The sequence below is a fragment of the Hakea prostrata genome, chromosome 3, assembly GCF_041222555.1.
Source record: "Hakea prostrata isolate BN-2017 chromosome 3, UWA_Hpros_2, whole genome shotgun sequence".
NCBI classification, from domain to species: Eukaryota; Viridiplantae; Streptophyta; class Magnoliopsida; order Proteales; family Proteaceae; genus Hakea; species Hakea prostrata.
In genome coordinates, this window is record NC_142602.1 from 24,327,145 (window position 1) to 24,353,414 (window position 26,270).

Sequence of the window (26,270 nt, forward strand, 5' to 3'; positions counted from 1 at the left end):
AGTCAATACTAACTCAAGATTGAGTCCGTATTGGACTTTAGTATTACTCTTTAAGCAAGACTCAACTAACTAAGGAGCGGATGGTTCCTAATATGACTCTACAACAAGAAATCCTCTCAGTACTTGAACAGACAATAACTATATAAAGAGGTATGATGACTCTTATCAGGTATGCACTATTGAGTTATTAGATACATTAAGAGATTGAGCTTGTTTCTTTTGTTCGTTTGAACTAACTTGTTCGTCGGAGGCAAAACTCGACCACACCGGTCGAGCACATTTTTGCAGGTTCGAGCGTTCAACTAGGGGAGACCGAATTCTGCAACAACAATACCAAATAGTCAATAGCTCAACCGAGAGGGCTATCTTAGTCAATGAATCCGCAAATCAAGTTGCAAGACCTTGGAATGAAAACAAAACACAAGACACAAACTCTGTTTGAAGCTTATATTATATTATAATATATTTGAATGCTTTATACATTTGTAAAAGGATCGAATCCGCTCGAATACACTAGTATCCCAAATCTGACTAGCAAAACTGCTAACCAAATTTGACTGGTAAAAATTTAGAAAAGGCATCCAAATTTGAATCTGAAACTTTATCGGATATCCGATAATAGTCCAATCTGACAAACTATAAGATTATTGATTGGTGATTATCATTTTTCTTTTTCCGATTTTCCAATTTCCAGTTATCAATTACCGGTTTTCGAATATGATTATCAACCATTTTTTAGAAAAGAAAAAAATAAAGTTTAATACTTGACTCTAATAGGATAATTTTTTATTATATGGTTTCGAATCCAATTATCATCCATTTTTGGAGAACAAAAAATTCAATGTATTACTCTATCCTGACAAAATTTTATCCGGATATTATCTTATCCAATAATAAATTATCTAAATCCGAATCCAATTGCTTAGCGGATAGATACAAATATTTTACAGTAAAAAAATTTCAGGAATAAACCGAATATTAATGCGAATTCGGAGGCGGATTTTAGCTTTCCATTTACATGTTTATTGATTTCATGATCTGAGGGACCCCTTATTAAATATATGGTAAAGATATGTGAGAGGATTACAATCCATCCCCAATGTATTTTGTAAAGGAATACTCCAGTCTTAAGATGAGTAATGTTGGGGATGCTATTATGTTCAACATTTCTTATTCAAAACAATACTGTATTTTATTTGTTGTTATAAAAGCTTTTACATATAAGATTGCAATAGGAAGGGAGGGACAATATACAAAATCCAACCAGTGATCTTCACTAAGAGATATTAGTCATTGTTAAATGATATTCTTATGATTACCATAGTTTGCTAATAGAATAATAATAATTTGAGCTAATCACTAATTAGTCTTATGTTTTCTTAATAATATTTCACCGTTGCAAGTCAATGTGTTGCAAGTCAATGTGGAGATATTCCCCTATTATGGTGAATGAATCCTATCTTATGCTTGTTCTCTTATTCAGCTCTAGTCTTATGAATGATGAAAATTGAACACATCTCTAGGAGCAGCTTTTTGTTGGCATTGTTAATTTAGGTTTGGTGTACCGTTCTTCATTTTGAACGGAGAAGCTGGTGCAAGCAATGTTATTTTTTTCATAACCAAGTGGTCATGGTTACTCTTAAAAAACAATGACTTTTTAAAAGAGAGAGTAACATTAACTACAATGTGACACTCTGCAAACCTTACAAGCTGCATTGGAAGAATACTCGTGCAAGATACTTTTTCTCCCCTGTGCTTATCACGAAGAGACTCCTGTTTTTGAGTTATTTCCAATAGCTCTTATTGCCTAGCATCCCCCAAAAAAAAAAAAGAAAACAGAAGTACTCAGAGTTGTTGGGTGAAATATATTTTTTCAATTATCTTTACCGGTTAAAAGCAAATTGAAAATTCAAATTTAAGATAAATTCATGGTGATGCAGCTTGTGAAAATCCCTTTTTAACTCTGAAAGCATTGGGAATTAATTAACGTTGGAAACATAAAAATGTAGAGTTGCACTAGCTCAGTTCCCCCCCCCAAAAAAAAAGAAAAAAAAAAAAAAAAAAACTACTCAAACTCATGTATGTATGTAAGTCCTTGCCTTATCCCTATGGTCGCACATTCCCACTATCCATCAATCCATCATAAATATTGTCTATCTTTTTTGCTTGTGGAGATTGATGCTCTTCGAGTGGTGGAGGACATTCGGTAGTTGCTTGCTGTGGAACACTTTTGGTCAGTTCATTATGTTTCTAGATGGGTTAATTTTGTAGTTGATAATCTAGCCAGGAAGATCTTGTCCTTGGCAAGCAGGATTGTTTGGTTTAATTCCGTTCATTAGCTTTTTGAAGCTTGTAATTAGGATGTCTTGGCATTTTATTGTCTTTTTTTTTTTTTTCTTCTAATTAAAGATCCTTTATAAAAATAAAAATAAAAACCTCGTCTATCTTGTTCAATGGAATAATTATGGCCGTTGATCAGATAACCAGAGACAATCTTATTCGTCCATGGACAAATTTTCTTTTTGCATTTTTGGTGGAAAATCGTCCATGAAGGCCACCCCTCACCAGCACAAATAACATGTGAAAGTGAAACCCCGTTACATTCCCTTAACCGAAATCGGAAAAAAGAAGCCCTGTTACGGTCCTTCCACACCTTGGCCGCCTCGATATCACTAGCCTTGCTTGAGCCAGTTTTCACAGTTTTTTCATCTTTTCGGATCTTCAGCTATACAGAATCATTTCCTTCTAGGCCTTGCGAAAACCATTGTTCTTCCAGGCTTTCGAAACTCAAGAAGCCCCAGAATCACCTTGGCAACCGTAGGTGCTGCTCTACCAATTCTTCAGGAACCAGTACGTTTTAGCGTCGATTTATTACCTTTATTTTCCCCTTGTTTCTCCTCTACTCATGCTCACCAACTTGTTATTCTGACTTTTTTTTCTTTTCTTACTTCCGAATTAATCTGGTTGCAGCCAATTTCTGTTACTCTGTATTTAAAATTTCGTATTTTTCTAAAGCTATGCCGTGTCTGGTCGGAATCTAGAAACCCTATTTCGGCATTTTGGCTCATAATGCGGAAGATTTATTGTAGAGCTACAATCGTTGGGTTTTCAGTTTTTATTTTTTGGAGCTGATGTATACTCAATGGCTTATAATGGCTGCCCAAATTTCTGTTTTTTGTTTCTGCGGATTCTGACTATGGGATGCACTTTATGAACTGAGTTGTGTTCTCTGGTAAGTCTATTAGGTTTGCAGCACGTAATGAGAAGATGAATTCGTTCTCGGTTACACGCAAGAAAACTCCTTTTCAGAAGCACAGAGAGGAGGAAGAGGCAAAGAAGAAGGCATGCTTTTTTCTTCCTCAGTACTCGCTTTTAGTAATTTGTTTATGCTTACTCGCTGGGACTGAGTTGCCTTTCTTGGTCATTGATTTTGTAGAGAGCGGAGGATGAAACTGCCCGCTTGTATGCTGAATTCGTGGAGTCCTTTCAAGGTGATGATAAGCCGGGGTCGAAGGCATTTGTTAGGGGAGGAGTAATAAATCCCAATGAGAAACCTAAGATTGATTCTGAAGGTCAGTGTTTGTTTTGAGGAGCATTTAATTTGCTAGCAATTTACTTTTCTTTTGTTCCAGTATTATATTTTTTCTATTTTCATTTTGTTTCGGTTTGTGGATATATGAGTGCTTTTCTTTTGTGAGGGCACATTAATAAACATATGGGCCTTTTATTCATTCGACGATGGCAGGTGGGAATTCCAAAGATGGGGTATCTGTTCCAAAGAAGGGAAGTAGGTAAATGAAGTACCTGATTCTTAAAAGGCAGAGTGTTGGTGTAAGACTTGTTCCGTGTTAGAGATGCTACAGTGGTTTTTGATTAAAACATCCTTTTTTGTGTACGATTGTGATGGAGTTGTATATTTCATATGAAGCTTTACTCTTTAGGTTATTTATAGAAAGATTTGGAATTGTTCTATGAAATGCATCCTTGAAGACATGACATGAAATTAAGTTCTTTTGCAATTCTAAGCTCACACTGAAGTGCTAATTGGTCTCTGACCTATAATAAAAAGCACATAGGCTAAAATATTTCTTATAGATGTTTCTTATTTCTCTGATTCTGGGATTTTTTTTTCACTTCAATTTTAACAATTCCCTGTGTAGTCTTGAGCTCACTTATTTTTTCTAGAGTAATGGATTTATAATATTATTTTTATCCTGTAGAATTCATTTGATTATATTTCGTAATAATGAGTCATAGATTGTCTTTCCTGCTTGGATGATCATCCCAGTGTTGCAATCTCTGTTTGTATTTTGGGATTGCTGGTGGAAAGTGAAGTCCTTTATAATTTATTGGTCTATGTTAATTTCATATTTCTAGAAATTAAGTTCTTTTTTGGACTCAAATATCACGACACTCGAAAAAGTAATTTTTTATTAAGGTGTTTCTCCATTGTTCTGTATGTGTGGGGTTGGGAGTTGGTGTATGCATGTCTGTTGGGCCATTAGTTGTTTCATGTCAAGGAATAAAAGCTAAAGTTTATTTTCAATAATAATACTAATAATAAGTCGAGGCAAGATGAATAATACAAGCCAACCAGTCCAAGATGTACAAGCATGACAAAATGAATAAACTTTAGAAGGCCCTAATCTAGCCTTATTAAGCACTTAAAATGATGTAAACTAAAAGGAATACTCACTCATAGACAATATTCTGAAATTATTTAATTGAACCTCTAAATCAATCTGGAAAAACTTTATCAATCACCCAAAACATGAAAATAAACTAAGTAGAAAAGCTATCCTTTGTGCAACCTAATTATCCCTACTTTAGGCTTTTAAAAGTGACCCATTAGACAGAAATCCATTGGGATCAAAGGTTTAACTTGTTTATACCCAACCTGAGATTTATTCCCAAGAAAGAAACCAATTTGGTGAAGTATCTACATGAAACAGTGGTTTAGTGTCTTTTTCTTCTTCTTCTTCTTGTTTTGATTTATATCATCTCTCCCCCCTCCCCCTGATAGAGAAAATAGAGAAAATTTGATATTGAATTTTGATAAATATGGAGCTTTTATTTCTGTTTTTTATATCTATTTTCAATTCATAGCAGAATCCAGGTAATGCTTTAAAGATATAAATTGCATTCCAGAAGATGTGGAATTTGTCCTTAAATTACTCTGGTGGAAATTCCACTTGGTCCACTTCGACATCATCTGGGGACTATGGGGTTGTCTACATTGACCTTCTCTGCTTCAAACGCAATCTTTTTAAGTGCTTCCTTGTAACTATAGTTTACTCCCAGTGATTTCTTTACCTATTTGTTAGTTGTAGTGACCAGCTCTTCATTGTTGTTTGGCTTTTCTTCACTTGCTTGGCCTTCTTAAATGAAGGCTCGACATTTGAAAAATCAAAGATTAGCTTTTCTGTGATGACATAAATTGTTAGAGCTTCAGAGTCGACTTCCTAGGGTGTCTTTGTTATCATCTGAGGTATCTTCACGCTCTTCTCCTTCAAGGGCAGCTCCAATTTAAATGGCAGTGATTTTGAGTCTACCTTCCCTGTTGCTTTTCCATCTTCAAAACCTCTGTTGTAAGTGAATGGCGGAAATGTGACTTCAGACTTTTGCAATAAATGTTTCAAGTTCTCATCAATTGTAATGGATTTTGAGGCTAATTTTGTTGGCTGGAGAGCTTCTTTGCATTCATTCACAAGGAACTTGGTCCTCATCTCATGCTTCATCTCGTGTCAGTCATAATGTTCCTCTAGAAGATCTATCAAATCAAGAAATAGGAGTTGGATCTCTTTGCAAAGTAAGGAAATTCTGGAGGTTCACATTCCTGTTATTGATATCAAAACCTAAAGGATAGTGGCTTTCATGCCAAACAATGTGATAGTAGTCAGATGAGCCGCCCTATGGTTGGCTCATTTATAGTTGCTGCAGATATCAATGGCAGAAGCAAAGCATAAGTAGACTGTAGATACCAAAATAGAAGGTAGCAAATACTAGGCAAACCAGTGTTGAGAACATCCCCAAGGCTGATTGAAGGCTGCCCGTTATTGGGTGGATAACTGCTCCAAGTTCAACTTGAGTTTGATGGTTGATTGCTGAGTTATCAGGGGTTTACGGATAGAAATTGGCCTCCAAATATAGGATTGGTGAGGGAATCAATCAAGCTAGCAGTAGGGGAAGCCAAGAAGGATAAAAATTTAGGCAGTTTTGCTTCAAAATTGCTTGGAGTGTGAATTAAGTAGGTTCAGGAGTTGCTGTGTTCAAGAGCTCTGAAGTTGCAGGAGAATCTTCTGAAGTTGGATTGCATCTACAGCAGTCTCTCACTGGTTCTGTAAACAGCAGCAATGTTTGATAGAGATTGATGGTTTATACGGTCCATCTCAAAGGCAGCAGCAGCAGCAGGTTTACACTCACAGCTATGTTAGTAGAAAGGGTTGATAGGAAGAAGAAGAGGAAGGAGATAGGGGTTTCAGCTCTCACCTTCATCAAAATAGGATCTGAAATTAAAATATTCCTTATAAGGCTAAGACTAGGATTATTAGCGATAAAAGTGATTATGCACAAAGTTCGCAAGGTTTGTAAACAGAAACTCAAGAAATAGATACTACCTGCTTGATGAAGATAGAAACTAATTAAACTCCTATATCTCCGTGCATAGTCAAAATTGAGTCTTCTAATCAGTTCAGAGTTTTCATGCAATCTGGCGTTGAGTCCCACTAGATCTTCTAGCATGATGCTCACCAAAGATAAATATGGGTTGGGACACTGTTTACAGAAGCAGTGTTTTGGCCTCTTCTCCATGTTTTGATCTTCATCAAACATCCATTGGGAACAAAGAAAAACCATTTAATGGCATAAAGAGGCAAAATATTACTAGTGCATAAATTTTACATGTCAAGTTTAAGTGTGCAGACAAGGTTAGAACATGCCTATGAATACATACCTCCGTCTATATGGTACTTTTCTATACACTAATCCCAAAATCGATCCAAAATTCTGAGTTTTGGTTGAAATCCTGTGTATGCAGTGAGTTAACTTGCATTTTGTTTCAAACTTTTTCAAAACCAGTACTTTTAATGAAATTGATGCCATTTCGACCAAAATTTTAGACCATGTATTGCGCTTAAGCTGATCTTCCTTCCTGCTTGCTTTTCGCTTCACTCGTATCCGTTTCCTCTCCATTTAATTCATCCTCATGTTGGGCACCAAGCAAATTTTGGCTAGATGGCCTTTAATGATTAATCTCTAATATGGAGTTGATTAATCCTGAACTAGCCTGGGCCTTAGCGTTTATGTTTCTTTTCTAATTTTGTGACAGAAGACAAGATGTTTCTTGCACCTCAGTCTGCCAACTGGTCATTTTATGTATCCTCTCTGCCACTTTGTCATTATTTTCTTTCTTTTTGCTGCTTTTTATGAGAACTGTGGCAAATATGGGCTGAGTGGCACTAGTTTGATTGAGTTTTGTAAGATAAGGTCAGGGCGTTGAAATCTGTATGTAACATGCTGTGTGGTGGCCATTGTATTATTATTATTATTTTTTTTGGGGGGGGGGGTGTGTGGTGGGGCAGAAAATGTGAAGAAGGAAAGAAGACGGAGGGAGGAGGGGGTGAAGAAGAGAAACTTGAGAAGAAACAGTTTGCCTGGGGAGAGAGAAAAAAATTGCATGAGGAGGAGGGTCTTTTTGGGGTGGTGGTGGACCGGGGAGTGGGAGTAGGAGGGAAGCAAGAGCGCATGCACAAATCCCTCTGGCTATTCAAACCTTAGTTCAATTTATTCTATCCACCCTCAATATGTTGATCACAAAGATATTAAAAAAAAAAAAAAAAAAAAGAAACAAGCTTCAATAGGTAAACAATCATATGCTAGAACTCTTTAACAATTCAAAACTTGCTAAAACCATGTCCATGTATCCAATCCAAATTAAAAGTCTGCCTACTTGGTTAACCCAATAAAATAAATAATAAAATCAACAGGAAATAAAATCTATATTCAGACTCTGTTCCTGATCTGGGTGTGCTGAATGAACTTCTATGACAGGTTCAAGTAAGATGTTTCAGGGTGCAGCTATTTTTTGAGATGTAAACTGTAGCTGAAGGACAAAAGGGATAGTTTGAATTTTGCTAATTTCAAAAGCCTTCAGATAAAACAGGATGTAAAATGGAATAAGTACAAATTCATTTTTGAAATTTCAGTCTTGTCTACATCGTAGATCGTTTTGTCGAAATTTCAGTTGGAAGCTTTGCTAGTTTGGCTAATTTGCTTCCAAAAATGGCAAGCAAAATCAAAATAAAAGTACTGTTTTTGCATTCAGCTAATTTTGGTCTGTTAAAGACTTAAAAGTGTTGAACTATGACAGTGTACCATGGAACTAAAATTAAGAGTAACTTAGCCCCGAAGCCCACAATAAACCAAATTAGAAAATTAGTACAGAAAGAAATTTGGGATTCCAAACAAACTTGCACCGGACAATGGTAGGATGACAGTGAAGCATTGTGAACATTTACAGCCAATTCTGATCCAAATCACCAAAATAGTAATTAGGTAGCTGTAGGTCAAAATACCAAGAACAATGAGCCCAAATTCGGATTGAAATAATTTCGATGGTTGAAGCTTCAGTATTGGGGATGAACTGAAATTAGAAAAGTCTATGTTTATATAGGAAGTGACTGAGTGAGTGATGGAAGGGATGAAAATATGCATCTGGTGAAGGAGAGATATATGGAACATAAGGCTAGTAACCGTCACGCTTTTTGAGGTGCAGGAGGGAGAAGAAGACATAAATAGAGAATTTTTCAGTCAAGCCGCCTGTTTGAATGGAGCACCCGCAGTAGTTCAACACAGCAGCTTCGTGGTAGGAGGTGATCTCAACCTGATGACCTCCTTCAATCAACAGCAGCAACGCAAACTCAGCTCCACTAGAATTCAACCAAGAGAACAGTGGGAAGGTAAATAGAAAAAATAAAGGATAAAGATGCTGCAACTTTCTCAACATAACTCCTGAATCTTACGTGTGAGCTCACTGCTAGGCCCTAGCCCTTATTATCACTCAAAATGGACGATAGAATAGGAGAACCCGAGGCAAACCTCCATCTAATAATCTTCAAAATTGTTTGATAAGGCTCTTACAGCCTAGAGCTTTAGTGCATGGAATTATATGATTTTTTGCAATGTGGGGTTATTGGATGGGATTTCAAAATTCTTGATGGAATGAGATCTTTTAAGGTTTGGAGATAGGTATTTCAGTTAGGGTTTGAGGATGAAAGATTTGGTCAAGATTAGGAGGGTGTGTATTATTAGTGACCTGTTCAAGTTTGGAAGAATTCTAACGGTTGGACATAGGTTTCTTGAAAAATTAGGGTTGGGTAAGAGTTTTGAGTTATCAAGAAACAGGGTTCCATTGGGTGGATGGTACTTTTAGTTGGGTTGAATGAGGGGTTAGGTGTAGGGTGTATGTGCTGTAAATCTTGGGGAATTGGGTCTTCATTTAGTTAGAATGTTAGGGTTTTTTGGGAGGTTGAAATTTCGGGAAAGGGCCTGGAATGTTGGGGAAGGCCCCCCCTTTTTTGGGTGGGGGGGGGGAGGGAGGGAGTGGGGGCTTGTTTTGGGTGAGGTTTAATGGGAACAGCTTTTTTCATGGTGGGGGCTCATGAACAGCTTCTTTAGAGACAATATTAGTGCAATTTCTGCTATCACGAGTCTGGAAAATGCAGCTATGGCACCAATCTTCATGTTCAATACCTTTGTGAGTGACCAAAACCAGAGGAAGGACATAACAAGCATATGGGTCTCATCATTATCATTGTTGATAGTACATTCATTCATTGGTTGCTCTGATGGTAGATAAATTTTCTCAAAAACAAGATGCTCTTCCGGAAAATAAGGAGTGGAAACATCCTTATCAACATAAGCTACCAACTGGGGGACGTTAAGCACTGGTATATCCGTAGTCCTTACATGTAAAATACTTAACGGTGGCAGTGAATGTCACAGAATGTGAAAGCCGGTTGGAACCTCATCGAGGTGGGGAATGTGGTCTGTTATGCCTAAGGACATAGCAAAATCACAGTGAGGTGGAGATGATGGGTGGGTTAGGTCTTGAAGATGCAACAGAGGAACAGCTAGCTTGTGGTTTGCCAACTGAAATTGACTTCTGGTGTAGGAGGTTGTTGTGGGAGAAAATTATCACCCCTAGAATGTGCTTTCTAAAAATTTCTCCAATTATATGGTTTTCCCTAACTTTCCTCATCCTGATATGCCACCAAGGCCTGCTTCCTCTGTAGTAAATAGTCTACTTTTGTGGTACTAATCTGTGGATGCAAGCCATTGTGAAACTGTGCCACTAGAACTTTCTTGTCTCAACTGTACGAATTTTAGCTGCTTATGTTGCTTGTGATCATTTGGTTGGAATCTTTGTTCCATTGCAGTTTGCATCTCAGCCCATGTAGTAACTTGGCGAAGACCATGTGTACGGTCTATTGTTCGTATTTGATCTACCAACCATGAATGGTTCCTTTTAGTTTGCCTTATGCAAAGGTTCAGGAAGGTTATGCCACATGAAGAAACTCTCCAAGCTGTGAACCCCAGTCTAGGAATTCTTCCAGGTTGTGATCTTCATAAAAATCAAATGAAAAAATAAAATAAAAATCAATGACTTCAAACCTTAAGGCTGTCTCTATTCCTGCATCATATTGACCATATGGTGGTTGTAGGGTGGAGTTAGAAGAATCCCTAGAGTACATGGACGCTTTCTTCTATTTGAAGCCTCTAAAATGATCATTTGAGGTTTGCGTAGGTCCCATCATTGTCTAAAGGGAAGTGATAACTGTAGTAAACTGTAGTAAGAGTGTCCAATTAGCTATCTATTTCAGCTTTATAGGTCTTAAAATTTTCCATTCGTTTCAGCCTTATAGGAGTTTAATTGCTGAAAATTTCACTATTGGCTAGGGGAAGGGAAAACAATAGTATACCCAAAATAGAAGGAATAAATGGCAAAAGAGTGAGTTAACCGAGCTTTTAAGAACAATGCAAATTTGTAATTAATGTAAACTTTAAAGTGAATGGCAGAATGGTATATAGGTCAAATTATTTAATGAGATAGCAGCAATGTAATTTATGAAAGTTAAGAACTAGAGACAAAGCAATGAATGGGCAGGTGTAAACTTTGGAATTCAATAAAAGAATTAGGTGAAAAGGAATTAGCTATAATGGAAAGGGTAGTGTAGTAAGGAAAATAACTAGAAACTGTGTAAGGTGATCATGGGGCAGTGTGGGGAAAGAGAAATATAAGGAAATAAAATGAATAGAAGATCAGAGGAGTTTCCCTTCGAACCAGAGGAGAATGGTGGAAGGTTGAAAGGAGGATGTTTCTTCGAAGCCTTCAGCAGCTGGGACTCGTTGGTGAAACAACCAAGCATGATGTTTTTTGCTGCAGCTCTTGTTCTCTCTTTCATAGTTGGAATGCTTTTCTTGCTTCTGAAGTCTTCCTTTTTTTTGATTTTTTTTTTAATTTTGGTCTGTCAATCTCTGCTCTTCATGTCTTCTTTTTTTCTCCCTCTTCGTCCCCTGTTCTATCTCAAAATCACCCGGTATTGCTTCTGTTTCCTGTTTCCTCGTTTTCTTTTTCTTTTTCCTCTTAAGGTTTCTGTTGAGGTTTTGTTTGGGAAGTAAGAAGCCGCTTCGACATCTCTTCATCTGCAAAGAATTCTCGACATGAAGAATGGATCTTTGAATAGAAAAAAGAATGGATCTGCAGGGTCCCAAATGAATTGGCTTATTTGAAAAAAGCCTTGTTCTTTGGAAGATCTATCACCGGGGAAAGTATAAAGTATACAGAAAAGACGGTTCTTTTATCGGTCAACCCCGTCATACATTGGATTCCACCCGAATATGCTTGCAAGTGAGGTTGCTGTCTTTTCAACATTGCTGCATCTCTTTTCGGGCGGGAAGCTACAGGGACTGGGTGGGGTTCTGGATTCTTTTGGGGACCAACTGTATCTTAGAGGAGAATTAGTGGAGGAGGAGACATAGAGGAAGAAAAGGGTTAAAGGGTGGGGATCTTTTGGCTCTGATACCAAAATAATGCAAGACCTGAGAAGGCCTGCTGAGATGGTCTGCAATGAGAGAGAATTGGTAGAATAGGGTGTAGGGGAAGGGGAAAATCACATTCACAACTCATATTGGAGCTTCTCTGCTAAGACTCTTCATTAATCGAATTCAATTCAAAACCCAAGAGTTCCTCATACGGTTACATAATAAATAGGAAACCAGCCTTTCTCAAAAAATAAGCCTCTCTGAAATAGAAGCTACCTGAAATAGGAAACTACCATACTAAGCTAATGCTGAGATAAGGAGAAAGCTAATAAGACATTCCTAGGCAATCTACCCAAGCAATTATAATACTTAAAATGAAGTAATACTAATATTATTAATATTACTAACTCCATCCCTCCCCATACCAGAAAGCGGATTTAGGCCCAATTCTTGGTCTAGGTTTCCAAAGTGGGTCATGTCGGTCCAGCCAGACCATGGCCACTGCATCACTTGAGATATTTGATTGATTAGTACATGGATTGTGTTGAAAGAGGCTTACAGTTTAGTAGTTTACAAGTAGCAAATGGACCTTCAGTTTAGAGAGCAGAGGAGCACATGGCAAGCTTAAATTAGTTAGTCACTACATCTGACTTTTGAGTGGAATAAAGAGTGCATGGTTTTGAAGGATGTTGATGTGAACCAGATCCAGGACCACCCAAAGAGGGCTTAGGGAGTTTACCAGTACCCTGTGGCCCTACCAAACACCCAGGGAATTTTGGCCGGCCCAGGGGTATTTTGGTAATTTTGTACTTCTTGGTTGAGTCTAGTTAGGGTTTAATTGGGTGCAGTATGTTCGTGGGACCCCATATCTACTTTTGTTTTTGAATTTGAGTCCATTTGTTAAGTTATTGCAGAGTCCTTGTTACTTGTTAGGTTAGGATTCCTATGGTATCAAGGAGTCCTCTAGTTTTGTTTTAGTTCTTGCAAGGATTCCATATTATCCTTTAAAATCAATTTGGACTCTTCTAGAGTGAGATATGAAGGATCCTTGTATGCGTAAGAGTCTTTTGTTGAATAGGAGTTTCAGTTTGAATTGTCTTCTAAGTTAGAGTCCTAGTGTTCTTTCTAAAGGCTACAAATAAGTCTCATGATATTGTAACCAGTTGATGATTAATAAAATTGAGATGAATTTGAAGGAGCAACTGGAGTCGTGGGTTCCCTAGAGGGGACTTGTGGAAGTTTAGAAGAGTGATTTTCTGTAGAATTTTCAATTTCCAGCTTCAACTTTACATCTCCAAGTAAGTACCTAGCCCCCACCCCAATCCCAGCCCCCTCTCTCATCTTCTCTCTCACCCACAGCCCTCTCTTAACCCTCTCTTCCCATTGTAGGTTATCTCCCACCTCTTGCAGACGCTGCTGCAGCAGCCCTATATCTCCCCCATCCTCTTTTTTTTAACCCCTCCATTCCCCTACTCTAGTACAACCTTCTAGCCCCTCTCTTCTAACCTTCTCTTTTTTTTCTTCATCCTTCTTACCTGCAGCCTTATAGGAAACCCAGAAAACATCAAACCAAAATTATTCGCGACCCTGTAAAACTTAGATCACCTATATTGTCTAAATCCAATCTCCAATTCCCTCACCCTTTTAGGATTACCTTCCTCATCCCCTCACTCACACTTGACTCCAACCCTCATCCCTTGCCTACATCTAAACCCATGAATTGCTGCAACTTATCGTCTGCAGGAAAAGCTAAACCCCAGAATTTAAAAAACCCTAGATCTTCCTAATCCTTCATCCAAACCTTAGCTCTTTTAGGTTTAGCATCCCTGTTATCCAAGTTAGTGGTGAAACCTAACCCTTTTAATCTGAGCCCTTAGAAACCCTCATTCCCCTAAAGATCTAAAATCTGAACCCTATACTTGAAGATTTAGATCTGAAGTTAACAGGTCAGCAAAGTTTCAAGCTTGAAATTATAAACCCTAGCTGAACCTAACCCTATAAACCCCAGCACCCATAAACCAGCCAATTACCTTCGAATGTAGGGTATTACAAACCCTGGAAGACTGTTGTTTCTCTTAAAGAGGAACCTGTGGGTGGACCTAGATCTAGGGCTTTACTTTAATCAGTCAAACCCCAGATTCTGGTTTACATCAGATCTACATTGAGGTTAAGGGCTGGAACACAATTCTTCTTGTTTGAAGGATGTGTCTTGTTCTCCTCATTGTATTAATCATATAGGCTTTGCTAATAAGGGTATATTCATAGCAAAGCCGTTGTCTTGGAAAACAAATGATAAACAGAGATTATTTACTGGGAAATTGTGTGAGACTGGTGAAGGAATAGGAGGCAGTGGCTTTGTTTGTCAAAGGTAACCTTGTTACATGCTATGTACTCTTTTAGCTGCACACGAGATCTAGACAGAGGATGGATTGGCACCATAACAGTATTTTCTAAAGATTGGGTGAGTTGCAATGATTGACAGCGGGGGGGTTGGATGGATAAGATAAGAAACGTTATTGGCAGTGGGAGTTGCTACATAATGTCATTTGGGGGGCTGTGACGTCACGGGCCTTATGCTCCTGTACGAACAAGGGTCTGAAGACAGATCTACATTCTAACCCTCAAGGTTGCTTGGGTGAAAAATACCAATGTCAAACTTCATGACAGGTGTTTATTCGCTTATTTTATTGGTCGATTAGTGGATATCATGCTATTGGCTTGCTATCTTTGAATGATTCACTTTCTTCTAGGGTGATTATTGCTCTTTGAGGGCTGCAATGGCTGTCTGAAAAGAAGGGGCAATACGATGGGTATGAGACATGAGAATATTTGATGTTTTATGAATGGAGGGGTATTATTGAAGCTTCTTCTTTCCAGGGACCTCCCACTCATTATGCTCGAGAGGACAACAATATGATTTTTCCTTGGAACAAGTTGAATTGGACGGCATATTTGGTCCTTGTTTGAATTTGGTGCTGGTCAAGTCCTTTGGCTGCCTGCTGGGGTCTGGAATTGATGTAGGTTAATGGCTTGGTGAGAATAATTTTTGGCCATCCATGTGTGGTTTGGCAAGGCTCAAAATGCTGGTATTGGATTTGGGATCAATCAAGGTGGATAACTTCTCGGATCAGTATAAAACTATATGGGTAAGCCAAAAAAAATCCAAAAATCATTTTTTATTGGATTGGTTCATGTACTAGCCAGGATTGACCAAATGACATATAAAATATAAATTTTTAAACCCAAGGATAAATTAGAAGTTACAATTTACAAATAAAGCAAAAGCTTAGCCATTACCAAGTTAGTGATTGGATCAAAAGTGAAAAACTCTATCAAGAGCTTGCTTGAAGTGGTAAACTATGAGCACACCCACTTTACAAATAAAGCAGAAGCTTAGCCATTACCAAGTTAGTGATTGGATCAAAAGTGAAAAACTCTATCAAGAGCTTGCTTGAAGTGGTAAACTATGAGCGTTTTCCACTCATATACATAGAAGGGCTATACCCAATGTACGAAGCTCCCATGTTTAGCAGGGTTTGTGAGAGATGAAATTATACTAGCCTTACATCTGTTTCCATCATGGTTATTAAAGCGGCAAAGCGTCCAAAGCGATTGGGGGCTCCGTCTTGGCGATTGGGCGACTAAGCGGCGCTTAGGCGGCAATAAAACGACCAAAGCGGTTTAGTCAATATTTTTAATATAACTACTTTTGAACTATTTTTTAATAAAAATATTTTTTATAATAAACTAAAGTACTAAACAAACATTCAACATTCATAAAAATAAAAAAAAATAATTCAAGAATCACAATTATGAAAAATTATTCAAAAAAAGAATAAAAACATAACTTCATCTCATCAAGCATCATAAGATTCATAACAATAATTATGTAGTATGTACTATATCAGTAATCAATGAGAAAAATGAAAATAAAAGAAAAGTAGTATGTACTATGTCAGTAATCATTGAATATGGCTCATGCTTCATATTCTGTTGCCGACAAGCACTTTGGGCCTCGATTCCGAAATGGCTCACATATTTAAATTCATATACGGCATTGTAGGATAAATTATGATTAAAAAAAAATAATATGCACAAATTACAAAATGTAAAAAAAGTGGCTACTTTAGCATCTAGGCGGCAATATGGCACAAAAGGCGGCAAAGCTGTAGTGCCTAAGCAAAAAAGCGGCAAGAAATCAGCCCGTTAAGCAGTTCAAAAACCACTTTGCCGCCTAGGCGGACGCTTTGATAACCATGGTTTCCATGATTGGAATGCATGACCAACAGACCAAGCATTCAGCAAGTGAGCACTTATGCTGAGCGCAACCTCCAAACTATGAACACACACATTAGTCTCAAATGCTTTTTATCAACTTAGGACAGAGGTTTAACTGCTCAGAAGCAGTAACTAGTGAAGGTGATGTCTGGTTAGAGATTCTTTTATTTTGCATGGGGGCCATTACTCGGGGAAAAAGTCAACCACGTTTGTGAAAACCTTGAAAAGTCAAAATTGGAAGTTGGGGGAGATGTTTGGTGAAGGAGCTTCTTGAGTGCTAAGTCCAGCCAACAATATGATAAAATCTTACCCGTGGTTTCCTAGTCAAGATGACAAGAGAAGTAATTTTTCTTGCAGATCTGAGGCTATTGGAAGCTGAAATCATACCTGGTAACTGTCATTGACATCCCAGTTGTGCGTTTTCTAGTGTATGCTAATTGGATTGCCCAATCGGGCTATGAGTCTAGAACCAAGACCTGAGCAGTGACGTTACCAATCTGACCTGCCCAATGTTAGCTGATTTGATCTTACCGGAGCCATGTAGGTAGGCAGTAGGATTTCCTATAATTCTTATTTTTCTCAGGGGTCTAAATGTAATTCTTTGTTTCTGCAGGGCTTTATGTTTAATCTTCTATTTTATTCATATTAAATGACATCTTGTACAGCTGCGTGGCCAGTCTGTTGCTTTGACGATCCTTTATTCCTTCTCTTCTTTCTCTCTTCAATATTCTATAACTCTTCTCTTGTGTAAATGTGTCCACCTTCCACAAGCATCGACAGGTCTTCCTGCTGTCTGGTTTTCAATGATGGCAGTTTATTTAATGTTCCCCTCTGTTATTAGGAAATCAACATCATCTTGTTTTCTATTATTCTGTTCTGTCTTAATTGTCACTTTCCATGCATCTAAACCAGACTTATGGCTTTCTGTTGATTTCCTTTTCTGTTTTCTTGTTTGAACCACATGGTCAACATTAAATTTGTTTTAATTTTCACATCTATAAAATTCCAGCGGGGTTGTTTGGATATGAGTCCAAATCTTTGCACTTCGTATTGCTTTTAAGTTGATTAGGTTTGAATTTGATTTGGAATGTGTATTTTTGCGCTAGTGTCTTCAGGAAGTCTTTTTCTTGTATGAGATAAACTTGTTGCATTTAGTTTCAATATGATGTAGATGCACCTTCAAATAGTCTTGTATATGTTATATTTATTTTATTTTTAACTTTGTTTTTCTTGTATGGGACACTGTCCATAGTTTTAATACAATATGGAGATGATGCTTTGAACTGATAGTCTTGAAGGCCTTTTTTTTTTTATCTTTATTTTCTCAAATGGTGGCACTGTCCGTAATTTTCACATTTTATTACTATCTTAATATTATCTAGGAGTCATATTTCAGTTGCAAAGGTTGTCTGGAAGTTAGAAGTATGTGCTGCTTTATTATCTAGCCATATTATTTCAAAAGTAAGTTTAGTACCTAGGGGTCTGACATTTCTTCCTACAGATACGTCCCATCTTTCATACCACCTCCTTTGGCAACTAAAGGGAAAGAAGCTGATAAAAAGGTCAGTATGCCCCCCCCCCCCCCCCCCCCACAAATTTTGCTAGTATTGGTTGCATTGGTAGAGTGTTTTGTTTGGGGATGCGAATAGAACTAGGGTCCACACCCAAGACCATGAACGGTGAACAGAAAAATACTCTAGATTCTTTAGTTATTGGTATAGGGATCATATTCTGGGACCTCCTGGCAGGACATAAGCTGCTCTGTATGGAGGCATTTCAGTTGATGTATGTGGTACAAACTATCAGTTTCCAGTTCTATATACTTTGAAGTAGAATTTTTTATTTCCTAGAAATGGTGTCTAGTTGGGGATCCATTGCCTCGGATGTGAATTCTAGGTCTTTGCTATGTTTCTTTTATTTCTAAAATCGTTCCTGTACACAAATCAGCTTGTGCCCTTCTAATCTTTTGCATGCATCCTCATTTGTAGAAAGAGGAGGAGAAGCCAAAGGAAAAAGGAAAGTCACGGAACATAGATCACTTTATGGAGGAGCTAAAGCTAGAACAGGAGATGCGAGAAAAGCGTAATCAAGAGCGTGAACATTGGCGTGACGGTCGCCAGAGTGAGAGTTCCGCTGTAAGTTGGTTTTCATAACAACTTGATTTGCAGTATAAGAGGAGGCATATAATAAATTATTAATTAATATATGTAGCACCTGCACTTTTCTGTGACATTAGCTTGTATGCTTCCCAGTAAAATTATTACGTTTTGATGTTGCTAATTGCCTCAGTTGCACTGTCTTTGACGTTGCTAGTTGCCTCTGATGCACTGCTTTTTGCTTCTTGATTACCATTTGTTTTTGTCTAAAGGATGATAGTTTGGATGAAAGAAGGCTAAATATTCCAGGGAGCCTATTGTGCCATCTGGAAGGATGGCATGTTCAACCTGATTGATTTGATTGATAAGATGCTACTTGGATTGTTCGTGTAAAATTTCAGCGTCTGGATTAACCAAATTGAATCCCCACTCCTTTTCCTTAGCCATTGTATTTCCTTAAGATTGACTGTCCAACTATTTTTTGAACCTTTGTTTGGAGATTTGGAAAACTCTCTCTGGCATGAAATCTGGCTGGTGGGTAGAAGTGGATATATAGTGCCTACGCACCCATTTGGCTGCCAAGCAAGCTGGCAGGTGGAGGTGCTTATCTGGTCAAACTGACCATTAAATAGATGATAACATTCTCTGGCTTCCTCATATCAAGTTTGGGTCTGTTTCCACCTTATGGTTGATAATGTTTGAACTTCTCTTGTATTTCCAACCACAGACTAAAAATGTTAAAAGTTGATGTTTCAGCCAATTTTTGAAGCTTCATATATTGCCCCATGGGAAAATTCACTTGTCCTTAGTTGCTTACTTGATATGGTGAACGTGCCACTGTGCCAGGCATCTTAGATTAACTACTACCATTCTTGCAGCTACCTAGCCGATTTGATGAGCTACCAGATGATTTTGATCCAAGTGGGAGGCTTCCTGGATCATTTGATGATGGGGACCCACAAACAACAAATCTTTATGTTGGAAACCTCTCACCTCAGGTGATATATTATTATGCTTTATTATTGTAACTACGTCAAATCTCATAATTCTGTCACATTCGACCATAAGAATAACGATTTGCTCTCATTACATGGTGCTGGATCTTCTTAGGTTGATGAGAATTTTCTTTTGAGGACTTTTGGAAGATTTGGGCCCATTGCTAGTGTGAAGATAATGTGGCCTCGGACCGAAGAGGAGAAGAGACGACAAAGAAACTGTGGTTTTGTTGCTTTCATGAATAGAGCTGATGGTCAGGCTGCGAAGGATGAAATGCAAGGTCTGAATCTTTGCGGATTTTAGCATATGAGATACCAGTGTATTATTGTTTTGACAGGCTAAAATATAAATAAAATTGTATGCCTTCTGAGATGACCCTGCAATTAGGCTGAAGGGTTGACTGCTGGAACTCAGAAAACCGGAAGCGGTCTCTTGAATAATCTTATTTTGTCTTATTATATGACATTAGTCTTGTATATGACTGATTGAAATGCGTGTTATTTTGTCATTTGAGCAATGCATGGAACAAATACTGGGATTATTCAAGCATTTTGTGATGTTTCAGGGGTGGTTGTTTATGAGTACGAGTTGAAGATTGGCTGGGGTAAGTCGGTCTCTCTTCCAGCACAGGCCCTTCCTGCTCCCCCACCAGGGCAGATGGCCATCAGGAGCAAGGAGGTAAATAGCTATTCATCTTATATGAAGTCTCGGACTCTCGAATACCACTTCACCATTTGTTTCTGCCTTGGGTCTCTGAAATGGATAGAGATGGTTCTCTTTTGTTCCTTCCCCTCCAAATGTAGCTTCATCTGGAGTTTTCTTTATTGTCTTGGTGAATGAAGTTCGTAGTCATCATGTATCCTTTCTAATCATTGCTCATGATATTGTGGCTTACAAAATATTGTTTGACAGGGAGCTACTGTGATCCTGTCCGGTCCTTCTGGCCCTCCAGTAACATCTGTACCTAATCAGAGCTCTGAGCTGGTAGGTTAACTAACTTTTTGTTCACTTTCCCTCTAGATTCTGTTTAGTGAACTGGATTTATTTCTATTAACATAAAGATATTTCATTTGTAAATTTATGGTCACGTGTTGCATGGATTGCACGAGTCTGTGCCTGGTGTTCACATATGAATGTTGGCTGCATAATGCCTCATAAGATGTTCCGCTACTGTACTGCCTCAATTGTGGCTGATCACTTCAAACAATTCAGTCTTAAGCTAGGGTATCTAGATGTGAATGTGGCTATTAATCAGAAATTGGGACTTCCAATTTCCTATCCTTGTTTCCTTTGCTTATTTTGAAGCTGCGAATGATACTTGTGAAGAAAACAACCCCTACAAGTGTCCTTGTGTTCACTTGTTCTTATGTTAATGTGGATTGATCTTAACTGCAACTTTTACATCTCTTTGACAGATCATCATATATATGGAGCTGATTTGTCATTCTTGCTATGTCTGTTTTCTTAATGGCTTGGTTTTGTTGCATAGGTTCTCACTCCTAATGTCCCTGATATAATGGTTGTTCCGCCTGAGGATGATCATCTCCACCATGTAATTGATACAATGGCTTTGCATGTTCTTGATGGAGGATGTGCTTTTGAGCAAGCTATAATGGAAAGAGGTCGTGGAAATCCACTTTTTAACTTTTTATTTGAGCTAGGATCGAAGGAACATACATACTATGTTTGGAGGCTGTACTCCTTTGCTCAGGTACTCCATCTTGTCTTCCTGATTGGCTGCATTCTATCTTGCAAATGCTAAGTGATCAATTTCTTGTGATTTTGCAAATTTAGGGTGATACTCTTCAGAGGTGGAGAACAGAGCCTTTCATCATGATAACTGGGAGTGGGAGGTAATTTGTGTGCATAAGTTTTTTTCATAGCAGTTGAATCTTCTGCTTCTTTGGGAAGCCAGAAATGGAAAGTTGAATGATTTTCCTATTAATAGCAAGATTTCATGTTCATTTTTCCCCCAATTGTGTGATTCAGGTGGATGCCACCCCCTCTACCTGCTTCAAAGAGCCCAGAACATGAGAAAGAGTCTGGTGCCACATTTGCTGCAGGAAGAAGCAGGGTAGGTGTTTTGATTTGCTGTAGCTTTTCTGCTTCTTGAGAAATTTCAATATCTGTGAATCTATGGCTCATTCCAAAAAACTGGCATTGATTCACTTGTTTCGTTTTCAATTATAACTTCTGCAGCGTGTAGAACTGGAACGGACATTGACAGATTCACAGAGAGATGAGTTTGAGGATATGCTTAGGGCTTTGACATTAGAAAGGAGCCAGATAAAAGAAGCAATGGGATTCTCTCTAGATAATGCTGATGCAGCTGGAGAGGTATTTAATGCCTGGAATTTGTTGTGCTTATTTGATTCCTAGTAGAGATGTATTTTCACTTGATTTAGCTTGCTTTTAAATTTGTCATTTTTCAATGGCATTTTAATTTCACATGGATACGTTGACTTAAGTCTTGTTCTGTTTGTCAGTAGTAGTCCAAGCTGCATCATTTTTTAAATATAACTATGTATTCTTACATACTTTACTGTTGCACCTGCAGGTTGTTGAGGTTCTTACCGAATCTTTGACACTTAAAGAAACCCCTATCCCAACTAAGGTTGCAAGACTCATGCTTGTTTCAGATATCCTTCATAACAGCAGTGCTCCTGTAAAGAATGCATCTGCCTACCGCACGAAATTTGAAGCTACCCTACCTGACATAATGGAGAGCTTTAATGATTTGTACCGTGGTATCACAGGAAGGATCACTGCCGAGGCCCTTAAGGTACACCATGGGACTTATATTTGTGCCAATCAGGGGTTTTTTTTTGTTGGGGGGGGGGGGGTTGGCTACCCCTGGAGTTACTTGGTCTGCTTAGTTATTGTATTTTTAATTTTAACGTTATTTTCACTTGGATTCTGCAGGAACGAGTGTTGAAGGTTCTCCAAGTATGGTCTGATTGGTTTCTCTTTTCAGATGCATATGTTAATGGGCTGCGAGCTACTTTTCTTCGACCTGGGAACTCAGGTGTGCTAGCTTTTCATTCTATATGTGGGGATGCACCGGAAATTGAAAACAAAAGGGGTGCTGAAGATACAGCTGAGGGGGGTAAGATTAGCCAAGATGCTGCATTGGCAATGGGGAAAGGAGCTGCAATGGAGGAGTTATTTAGTCTTCCTATTGGTGAACTTGAAAGGCGTTGCAGACATAATGGGCTATCACTAGTTGGTGGTAGGGAAATGATGGTTGCACGGTTGCTTAGTCTTGAAGATGCAGAGAAACAAAGGGGCTATGAACGAGATGACGACATCAGATATGGATCAAGTCACTCAAATACACATAAATATTCAAAAGATGACACTGGCTTTAATGCAGATAATGTTGGTTCTAGAGAAATTAATACTGGAACAGAGACAGTAGGGTCTTCATGGGAACATTTTGAGGACGATAGGCTGCGATCACAAGGCAAAGGTTCCTCTGCACCTTTGGCTACATCCTTTCCTATTCCAGAGGCAGAACTGAAGCCCTTTGCAAAGAAGGGCAAATCAGATCCCATTTTGCCAGTTTCTAAATGGGCTCTAGAAGATGATGCCAGTGATGATGAAGATAAAAAAGATGCTCGGGGTCTGGGGTTGAGCTACTCATCTTCTGGGAGTGAAAATGCAGGTCTTGGCCCCAGCAAGGCTGAGGACGTAGAAACTGCAACTGATACAAGCATTCCTTCACTCCCTGACAGTGGCATGAATGAAGAACAGAGGTTATATTTTTCTTTTGGTTCTAAAAATGTTTTGGCAGAATACCTTTGCTTAATTCTAATTCAGCCGTTCTGTATTGGTTGAAATAGAGCTTGACTGCTGTGTTGCTCTGCAGACAAAAGATGAGGCGTCTGGAAGTTGCTGTTATGGAATATCGCGTATCACTTGAAGAGCGGGGTGTCAAAAACTCAGAGGAAATTGAGAAAAAAGTGGCAATACACCGGAGACGATTACAGTCAGACTTTGGATTATCAGATACAAATGAAGATGTTCCAGGAAACAGTAAGCAATCTTCTCATGTTTATTGACATGCAAAAGGGTTTGCGTTTCTTTAACATGTGAAGCATCTTAGCATTATGTACGCAATGATGGGTGTTCCATTGCTTTTACACAATGGTGATTCAAGTATATCATTAGTTTGGGGTAGGTCAATGCTCATTAGTTTAGATGGTTTAGTGAGGATCAACCCTCCCAAGAATTTCCAACCTAGGATGGGCTATGTGCTTTTATGATCTGGACTGCTTCTAGATTGTGAACCTTGATGCATAGATTCTAGTGTTCCTTCCAAGCATAATATAATTTTTTTGGTAGTTGTTATAAGGGTATTTTTCTAGGCATTATTCCATTCTGTTCGTACCATTGCTTTGTGAAGAGGCAACTTTTTTTTTTTTTGGTTGGGGGGGGGGGATGAGAGGGTGAGGGGATTTGGTGGATAGAGGAATTTTATTACTTCATTCATTAATTTTAGACAATTCTGAAATAGAATATCTTCAGTTAAATCAAGTTAGGTCTAACAATAACAATATGCAGTTCCACTGGTTACTTTACTCCAAAAACTGTGTAATGGCTTGGTGGCTCACCTATGTCTACTCTATGGCATCTTATGTGGGACTGAAATTTGGTGAGCCGATGACCCAAGGCCCTCTGTGCACATGTCAAGATCCAACTGGAATTATATGTCCACTTTCCAAGACAAGGGTAAATGACTGAATTTCCGGTTGAGATTTGACCTGTGGTTAACCCATACCATTCTCATCCCATGGCCTAAATTGCCACGCAGTCCTCTAACGTGGCAGAAATAGGCAACCGTGTCAAGCTTAGGTGGGCAGGGCACCTACCCTACCTTTTGTGTTTGTGTAATGATTTTCCACTGATAATTTTGTTTTAGTGAGCTAGTGGGAGATTGATTATTGAACAGAAGTCAATACCTGATTTGAGAGCTCCAGATCATCGTAGATAAAAAGTAGTTGTTCTTAGTGGTCCTGCCATACCTGCATTTGTGTCTTCACTCATGTTTTGCTAGTTTTCCTCGATTCCCCAATTTTTTATAATAGAAACACATCGACTCTCTGCTCTCATACCCCCCCCCCCTCTTTCTGTTCTCCTCCCTTTTTTTTTTCCTTCCTGGTTTTCCTATTTAGGGTTGATAATGCTTGGTTGAAAGAATTTTAATGTCTTGAAATTGCAGAAAGGCCATCACTTGAGAGGAAGGACAGGCGAGATGATTCCCGTGAGTCTTCACGAAAGCGACGTCGCAGTCAGAGCCGAAGCCAGAGCAGAAGCCCGCAGCGTAAGTCTAGAGATAGGGAAAGGGAAAATGACGTTGATAAAGATTGGGACAGGCACCGTGACAGAGGTAGATCACATGAGCTGGAAAATGAAAGGGGAAGGGATCGGGAGAAGAGTGGAAGCAGGGAGAGGGATGATCATGATAAAGGTAGAGAAAGAGACAGGGATCGAAGGAGAAGGGGGAAGTGAAATGGGAGGCATTTTTCTCAAAGATCAAATTATGCCAGTGACTGAAATGTATGGTTATCTGGAGTCAAGGATAGCGAGTTCTGTGGGGTTGAATTTTCTCCTTGAATTCTTAAAAGAAATGGCTGCTTGAAGCAATTTACTGTATTTTTGCTTGGTCTTAATTTTCGGATGTTCATGTTTAGGCGATTTGCTGAAGTGAAATATCTGAGGTTTTAGGTACAGATAAATCTAACGTCAGTTCACAGAGGGGATCCTATAGTTTGACTAGCTTGAGGTTTTATTTTCATCAGTCAGTGTTGCAGAGTTATTTCTTTTCCCTTTTGGTGGGGGAACAGTCAACAGAGACCCCAGTTTTGCACCCCGCTTCTCCTTTTTTTTTTTGGTTTTTGGGGTTGGGTTTATTGTAGTCGCATCTTCTCTACCCTTTTTTTTTTTTTTTTCAAATTTGTTTGTGGGAGATCTCAGGTGGAGGTCGGTGCTTGATAGGTTCTGTTATTCATGTTATATCCTAAGGTTCAATTCTTGTTGGTTCCATATGCTTGCAAGGGCAAGGAAGGAGATCGACCTTTTAAAGAAAAAAAATTTCGATAATAATTTCTTAACGTGTGTATATAAATAACTTGAATTTTGCCATGTTCACTGACGTTTTAAGCTGAAATTGTTATTACAGAGCTATGGATCTCAATGAAAGGTGTATTTATAGAACAATTTCTGACAATGATCTAAAGCTGTTTATTCAATCACGTCGAGGTTAGGTAATGACTTCAGTGATTATAAGATTGTGTTATTTAGGTATGCAAACTCACTATATCTTCATTTCAATCGCTGCCAAGCGGAGGTGGTGGTTTATATTTGGTTCTCCTTTTGATTCCATTGGCAAGGAGGATTATATCACACATTGATCAATAAAGAGGGATTTTTAGTTGAAGATGGATATTTTGCTTTCTTCAGACGGAACGAAGGGGAGGGGAGGACGGATGTTTGGTCTTGAGAAGTAATGTTTTTTTTTGTACGGAAGCTTTTCATGTATAGGGGACTGGGATATTATATGTCGTCAAAAGATTGAATTCATAACCTTTCTTCACTAAGAGATGTTGGTCTTATCAACCAAATAAGCGAGTGTTGGCAACAAGTAATATTTTTATTGTGATTAAATAGATAATAATGATCTCCATTAACCACATCATTCAATAAAATAATGATGTGGCGGTTGATCTGATGAGTTTTTTTTTAATCTTGCCATGCAACATAAATGATCAATAAAATCAGGACATACGCAAATTGTCAGTCTCTTGAGAAGTCTATAATAGCAGCTCTCCTGCAGATATGATTTCAGCAAATTTGAAT

At 38.4% G+C, this 26,270-nt stretch overlaps 1 protein-coding gene across 3 annotated transcripts; it reads left to right on the top strand.

Moving 5' to 3' along the window:
* Positions 1–2,619: 2,619 nt before the first annotated feature.
* Positions 2,620–25,885, top strand: LOC149021807 (protein RRC1-like). 3 transcript variants are annotated; one of them, XM_089149987.1, is made up of 18 exons: positions 2,620–2,850; positions 3,238–3,342; positions 3,437–3,572; positions 3,746–3,791; positions 17,822–17,882; positions 18,309–18,455; positions 19,295–19,414; positions 19,527–19,692; positions 19,978–20,090; positions 20,325–20,396; positions 20,902–21,123; positions 21,207–21,265; positions 21,402–21,486; positions 21,612–21,749; positions 21,970–22,194; positions 22,335–23,167; positions 23,281–23,447; positions 24,634–25,885. In XM_089149987.1, the coding sequence occupies exons 2-18, from the start codon at positions 3,268–3,270 to the stop codon at positions 24,921–24,923; spliced, it is 2,955 nt and encodes a 984-aa protein (XP_089006113.1). In that variant the 5' UTR covers positions 2,620–2,850; positions 3,238–3,267; the 3' UTR covers positions 24,924–25,885. The 3 variants fall into 3 exon arrangements, with proteins under 3 accessions (XP_089006113.1, XP_089006114.1, XP_089006115.1); XM_089149988.1 differs by having other exon boundaries at positions 3,246–3,342; XM_089149989.1 differs by lacking the exons at positions 2,620–2,850; positions 3,238–3,342; positions 3,746–3,791 and having other exon boundaries at positions 3,484–3,572.
* Positions 25,886–26,270: the final 385 nt, after the last annotated feature.